Source organism: Octodon degus, unplaced genomic scaffold, assembly GCF_000260255.1.
Source record: "Octodon degus isolate 3935 unplaced genomic scaffold, OctDeg1.0 scaffold00064, whole genome shotgun sequence".
Classification (NCBI taxonomy): domain Eukaryota; kingdom Metazoa; phylum Chordata; class Mammalia; order Rodentia; family Octodontidae; genus Octodon; species Octodon degus.
In genome coordinates this window covers 9,942,278-9,949,694 of record NW_004524640.1, presented here as the reverse complement: position 1 = coordinate 9,949,694, position 7,417 = coordinate 9,942,278, and the positions used below count along the sequence as shown (strand labels likewise).

General features: G+C 48.1%; 1 protein-coding gene and 1 pseudogene across 1 annotated transcript in view; both read right to left on the bottom strand.

Moving 5' to 3' along the window:
* Positions 1 to 7,417, bottom strand: part of Eif3l (eukaryotic translation initiation factor 3 subunit L) — a 32,365-nt gene that overhangs the window by 18,189 nt on the left and 6,759 nt on the right. Inside the window, exons 5-7 of the mRNA XM_004634602.2 lie at positions 5,042 to 5,103; positions 1,130 to 1,199; positions 849 to 922 (exon numbers count right to left, since the gene is read on the bottom strand). Coding sequence (XP_004634659.1) covers positions 849 to 922; positions 1,130 to 1,199; positions 5,042 to 5,103 — 206 coding nt within the window. The remainder of the gene's footprint in view (positions 1 to 848; positions 923 to 1,129; positions 1,200 to 5,041; positions 5,104 to 7,417) is intronic.
* LOC105742641 lies at positions 5,460 to 6,008 on the bottom strand (annotated as a pseudogene).

Below are 7,417 nucleotides of genomic sequence, written 5' to 3'. Positions count from 1 at the left end.
CAGCTCAGCCCACCAGGGGGGCGGGGCTGGCTGGCATGTGGTGCTGGGGGATTGAACTGCGGTCCACGTACTTTGCTAAGCTCTTTCTAAGTAGGTGCTTTAGACCACTGAGCCATCTCATCAGCCCCAATACAGAAAATTTCTACTTTGTAGGCAATGAAAGTGAGACTTCAGAAAGCTTCAATAACAAGTCAATGTTGGAGCCGGGGAAATGACTCAGTAGAATAAGCAAGTGCTTGCCTGGCAAGCATAAAGGCCTGAGTTCAAACCCCAGTTTTGCCAAAAAACCAGAAGTCAATGTTACAAACATGCGAGCTGGGGGGCAGGGAGATAACTCAGTAGAATAAATGCCTGCTTGGCAAGCACAGGGTCCTGAGTTCAATCCCTGTTACCGCAAAAACAAAAAACAAAGATGTGAGCAGATAGCCCCCCAGACCACTTCTCACCTAAGTTCCTTGCTTTTTCTCTTCTTTTTCAGTCCTGTGGATCAAACCCAGTGACTTCACAGTGAGCTACATTCCCAGTGTTTTTCTTGAGACTGGGTAGCTAAAGCACATAGGCTGGGCTCCAACTTGCAACTCTCCTGCCTTCCTCTGGAAGCAGGCTGTGAGGATTACAAAAACCTACCACCACGGCAAACTGTTATCCTCTTGCTTACAAGTGCATTATCTACAGTGCTCAGGCTTCACGTTTTCTTAAACTGTCTGACATAAGAGTCCACTGCCGCAAAGTATTCTGCACTGCGATGTGGACTGCAACGCCGTGCACCTTCTCAGCAGCATAAACGCTGGTCACTGCTCCTTGCCTATACTAGTCTTTTCCAACTAAGGCTGAGGTTGAGCCGATACCTGGTAGATGAATTCATCGATGATATCCCAGAGCCACTGGTTGGGTAGTTCCAGGGGAGCGGGCCCATCTGCATCTGGACAGATTACAGAGAAGTTAAGACTCAGCGTAATGGCTTTCCCCTCCAGGAGGGTTGCAGAAAGCTTTTGGTGCTGCCTCTCTTCAAGGGACTGTGACTCACAAGACTTTCCTCATCCCACCTACAAATTAAAGTCCACCAGAGAGCTGGAGGCCCTTTAAGAGGCCTCATGATTTCACCCCCTTGGCCAAATCTCAAACTTACTGAGAATGTAGTTGAAGAGGTTACAGTAGTTGTAATAAGATTCAAATCTCTGCTCTAAGGAAGGTCCACCCTGTGAAGAGAAACAGACACCAGATGCAATTAATTTATGTGTTTTACCCTTGGCCTATGACAGCCGAGAATGCACGCACAAGAACTGATGTCTGCCTTCTTTCTTGGGAGAAGGAAGACAGCAAGAGCTACAGAGGAAGAAGAACTGAACACCTGGCCAGGGAACCTTAACTGATGCCTCAGAAGTCAGATCAGATGAAGCTGAGGGGGAAAGTGTTTCAGGAAAAAAAAAAAAGTAACAAAGGCAAAAAAGGAAAGCTGGGACTTGAAGGGCAGGGAATATGAACAGTCAAGGCTGCAATGGACTACCATGGGCCAGGAAAGGGGGCGCAGTTCAGTGCCCAACACAAGCAGCCAGGCCAGGGCAGCAAATCCATTGACCACCTGCTCCATAGCTAAAGTTTTACAGGGACTGAAGATACAGCTCAGCAGTACGGTGCCTGCTTAGCAAGCGTACAGTTTTGAGTTCGATTCCCAGTAGCAACAAATAAAAAAAGTAAAGTTTTCAAGAACACAGCTATGCCCTCTCCTTACATAAGGTCTCTGCACAGCTAAACAGATCAAGCAGGAGCCCCCATGGCCCTCACAACCACCTGAGGCTGCCAGATGGCTCTGCACAGAGAGGCCTGCCCAGGAGGTCGCTCACTTGATTCAGACATCCTGTTGCTGACACCTGAAAACCACCGAGCATTTCTGAGCTGAGGACCATGTATTTGTGGAGCAGAAAGAGTGGCCTCGAAGCCTTAGCTCTACTTTCCGAGACTGGTCACAGTTAAATTAGATAACACACTTGATGGGGCCGGGAAGATGGCTCAGTGGAATAAGCGCTTCACTGGCAAGCGCAAGGGCCTGAGTTCAATCCCTGGTTCTGACAAAAAAAAAAAAGGTAATACACTTGATACAATGAGGTCGACAACTACCCCACACACTGGGGATTTAAAATCAGTCCAAGCTGGGGAGATAGCTCAGTAGAATAAGCATTTGCCTCGCAAACACAAGGGCCTGAGTTCAATCCCCAGTTCTGCCAAAAACAAACAAAAAAACAGTCCTGCACGTCAAAGGGCAAGGCTAGTAATTAGCAGAGATTATGGTGTCGACAAGCTGCTGCCGAATTTTCATCTACAGACCAGAGCATCCATGGTCTTCTCAAAGCAACAGGCACCCCGGCTACATACTCACCCTGTCCCACAAGTGCTAGCCTGCAGCACTGAGCGAACATGCCTGGAGCTCATTTCTTCCACTTACCCAGGCACTTAAGCACACGCACCCAAAGAACGAAACCTCCCCAGATACAGGCACTGGGTTACGGCACTGTGGAAGACGAAGCCTGTAACGTGGTGGAGTTAAGCTTGAGAAGCCCCTCAAGAAACCAATAGCACTAGTGATAAGCACTTCGAAGCACCAGTGAGTGAGGCAAGGAGCGCAGAGGGAAGGAGAGCCGCAGTTTTGAAAGACGCTGGCACCAGAGTAGGGGCCAGGCAGAGAGCCACTGCCAAGCCTGGGTTTCATCCTAAAGCTAGGAAGTTGGGACAGCACTGGGAGAAGGAGGGTGACTGGATGAGGCCATGCTTCATAGGACGGCACTGGCTCTGCTGAGGGTGAACAAAGCAAGCAAGGGGGAGTGGCCGGGGAGATGGCTCGTCTGTAGAATAAATTCTAAAGCACAGGGCTGGTGAGATGGCTCAGTGGTCTAAAGCACCTACTTAGAACAAGCTTAGCAAAGCACAGGGACCACGGTTCAATCCCCCAGCACCACATGCCAGCCAGCCCCTCCCCCTGGTGGGCTGAGCTGGCCACACACACACACACACACACACACAAATAAATAAATAAATAAATAAAGCACAAGGGGCTGAATTCAATCTCCAGTTCTGCCAAAAAAAAAAAAAAAAAGCGGGGATGGGGGAGAGTGACACAAGGACAGCAGCCTCTGTAGGAACTGAGCCTAGGGCCAGCCAAACAGCTCAGCAGATTAAAACATCTGCAAGCAGGTGCAGGGGCCAGGGGTTCTATCCTAGGGCCTGCTGTGCCAGCCCCAGGACGTGCTGAGACAGCAATCAAGACTGGGTGTGGTGGCGCACGCCTGTAATCCCAGCACTTGGCAGGCTGTAAACATGTGGATCACTAGGAGACCCATCTAGTAGTGAGACCCTGAACACCCTATAGACCCCTAAAAAATACAGAAGAAAAAAAAAATTCTGGATAGACCCTTCCCTAAAATACAAAAAAGAACTAAGCCTAGAGCCAGAGCAGCAGCAGAGGCAGCTGAGAAGCAGCTGGTTCTAGGAGAACAGAGGACAGCTGAGCAGGTGTGCTGCAAGGCCGACATCAGGTCAGGGAACTGTCAGGAACAGCCTGATTCTCAGTCTAATTAGCCGGGTGAGTAGGGGTGAAGCTGGGAAAGATGGGCGCCCTGCTCTGGCAGAGAGAAAAACTCTTCCGCAGCAAAGATGCTGGGCCATCGGCAGCACACTCAAACCTGGGCCTCAGTGGACACTGGGAGGAAGGACAGACACTTCGGTCCCCACTGTACCCAAATAATCCAGATTGTACTTTAAGAGATTTAGATCACCCTACAATTCAGAAACCAGGAAAAACACAACCCAGCAAGTACTCAAACCTGGGGTACAGCATAAGTACTGGGGTTACAAGATAAGCCTAGGTTCAACAAGTTTTTCCCTCTAATTAAACTAGGGGACAAGACCCCTCTTTGCTTTTTCTTTTCTGGGCTTTTCTAAGCAAGTCTTGCTGTGTAGTTCAGGCTGGCCTTGCACTCACGGCAATCCTCCTACCTCAGCCTCCTGAGTACTGGGACCCAGGTGTGCCACTACGCCTGGCTTCCCTGCCCTGTTATCAGCTCCGCAGGACTCCGAGGATTAGACATGGACCTAGCAGTGTGCCTAGTCATTTCCCTGCTAGCAGCAGCACTCAAAAGAGGAGAAAAGAGCACCCCAAGTGGAGGCAGCAGATGTGCCGGGCAGCCAGATGCAGTGGTGCTAGGCTGTACTGCCAGCATTTGGGAGGCTGAGGAGGCAGGTGGATCACACAGTGGAATCCCACCTAGACAACTTAGTAAGATCTTGTCACAAAATAAAGAGGACTGGCGATGTAGCTCAGTGCAAAGGCCCCAGGTTCAATCACCAGTAAAGGGAGTGGAGAGGGGGCCAGGGGGATGGCTCAGTAGAATAAGCGCTTCCTGGCAAGCGCAAGGGTCTCAGTTCAATTCCTGGTTCTGCAAAAAAAAAAGGGGGGGAGTGGAGAAAGTGCCTTGGACACCTGTTAGGATAGCAGCTTGGCATGCACTGCATAGTGATAAGCAGCCCATCAAGGAGGCCCAAAGGACAGAGCCTGCAGAAAGCAGACAGGCTCCGCACCATCAGTTTGTCTAGAACAGAAACCCAGAGCTCTCTGACTTTAGTCATTTTTTCTGCACAGAAAACATGCCACAGCGTGTGGTGGGGCAGGCCTGCGATCCCAGCGCTGAGGCAGGAGGATTGAAGCTCCACCACAGCCTGGACAACTTAGCAAGACCTTGCCTCAAATTTTAAAAAGTGGGGGCTATGGCTCCATGAAAGACCTTGGGTTTCATCCTAAGTACTGGAAATGAAAAAGAAAGGGTAAGTAAACAAAGAAAGACAGGAAAGGAAACACGCCAACTACTTTAAGACATAAGGCCAATATAAACTAGTGACCATATAAGCTAAGGATGCAAATGCCATAGTTAAAATCTAACTCACTGAAGGGACTGGGGATATAGCTCAGTGGCACAGTGCCTGCCTGGCAAGTGCGAGGCGCTGAGTTCAACTTTCAGTACCAAAAAAAATAAACTTAAAAAATACTCACACTGACTTTGGCATATATATGTCTATAGTATAATTCTTTGTACAAAATCAGGAAGACAGCATCTGAAAGAGAAGGCAGGGGCTGGTGAGATGGCTCAGTGGTCTAAAGCACCTACTTAGAACAAGCTTAGGAAAGCACAGGGACCACGGTTCAATCCCCCAGCACCACATGCCAGCCAGCCCCGCCCCCTGGTGGGCTGAGCTAGCCACACACACACACACACACACACACACACACACATAAATAAATAAATAAATAAAATTTAAAAAAAAAAAAGAAAGAGAAGGCAAATGGATGCTTTTGTAACCCACAAAACAACTGGGCTCTCTGGCAGCTTAGTCTTTAGGGTAGGGGAATAAAGGTGATTTTAAGAGTAAACAACAACTCTTTTTTTTTTTTTTTTTTTTTTTTTGATAAAACAGACCATTTCATTATATCAGATTCCCATCAACCACCAAAGGCAGTGAAGGACAATCACACTGCCCATCTCCACTGGTGGGCAGGAGGCTCCTCCGCTAGCGGCTCCCATGGCTTCCACTGCATCATTTTCCTTGCTAGACTTAGTTCACTTTCAGCCTGAAGAAACACCTCCTCTACTTGGCCAAGCTGAAGTCGGTCTTCCAATTTTTTAACATCTGGTTCTGCTTTCATTACAGTCAGCCTCTCATTTGTAATTTGTTCTGTGCATTACCTATATGCAGCACTTCTAGGGATTTGATCAAGAACATCAAGAATATTTGTGTACAACATTCTTAGCCACTCCTGTGGCGTCATGCACACAGCCAACCCCATGAGGCCAGTGGTCTTCACCGTGCCCGCCATGACAGCGCCCACGAGCTGACCAAAACTCTCATGTTTATTCCAAGAACACATACAGGAAAATTCATTTCTCAATCTGCCAACCTCATCTTAACCTCTTTTTAAAAACTTTTTTGGGGCTAGAGCCTGGGATTTAGCTCAGTGGCATAGTGCCCGCCTGGTAAGCATGAGATTGTCAGTTTGATTCCTGATACCCACCACACTAAAACAATTTTAATCACTTTCATACCATTTTCCTTTCAATATTTATATACCAAAAAAATTTATGTATCTACTACCCCTAGGTGCTTAAGTAAGCCAGCAAATAAACCTAAATAGTCCCACAAAGGGTAACATAATTCTATCAAAATAGCAAACACTTTTTTTGGGGTAGCACTGGGACTGATCTCAAGGCCTTTGCATGGAGCTCTCTTTTACGCTTAGGATGCTGCGACAGAAGATTGGGCCTGAACTTGCAGTCCTATCTCAGCCTCCTAGAGTGACTGCATTAGAGATGTGCACTGCCACACAGGGCTGCACACACAGTATCTGAATCTTTAGGAATCCTAGTTAAAAGCCCTTGTCAAAAAGCCAGGTGTGGTGGTGTATCCCTGTAATCCCAGCACTCAGGAGGCTGAGGCAGGAGGATCACTGCAAGTTCAAGACCAGCCTGGGCTACAAAGTGAGCTCAAGGCCAGCCTGAACTGCATAGGCAAGACTTGTCTCAGACAGACAAAAACTAAAAAAAAAAAAAAAAAAAAAAAAAAAATTAAAAATCAAAGCATTTGTCCTATATAATGAAGCTATTAAGCAGAGAAAAACCCAGGTAAGTGTTCTAGGTACTGAAGCTGTGCAGAGGAGTTAGCACAGCCGGCCTTGCTCCTGCGAGCCTGGCCTCTGGCAGCCTAGACTTCAGCAGAGCAAGCACTCTCCCCTAATGAGCACGGGTGTCTGGGGTGCCCGAATTATTAATGTGGACAGGAGGTTTTATGCTCAACATCTGCTTTCCTTCAAGCAGGAATCTTGTTAACCATTAGGCAGAGACATGACCAGGCCCCTGTAAATTCCCAAGCCTTCTTGGCTGACAAGTCGTCACACATTGTCACACATTGTTGTCAGAGGAACGAAGTGAGTCCCACGGGACTCTGCTGGGCAGGCACTCCTGGAAGTGTGAGCCTGACCTCCTCTGGACTTCGCACCACTGCCTTCCCTCTGCGAGTTCTGCTTTGAACCTTTTGCAGTAAACCTCATAGAGCCTGGCTATAACCACAGGCTGGACCCTGTGGATCTTCCGAGCAAATCACCCAACCTACAGATTATCCTAGATATTCCTGGAGATGCTGAATCCTCCCCAAAAATAAGGCAGGGGAAAACACAGGAATGAAAAAACATATAAGACCCAATGTGGTGGCACACACAGCACTTGGGAGGTTGAGGCAGAAGGGTCACCATGAGTGAATTCAAGACCAGTCTGATGGGCCGGGGAGATAGCTCAGTAGAGTAAGTGTTTGCCTGGCAAGAACAAGGTCCCAAGTTTGATACCTGGTACCACCAAAAAACAAAACAAAACAACAACAA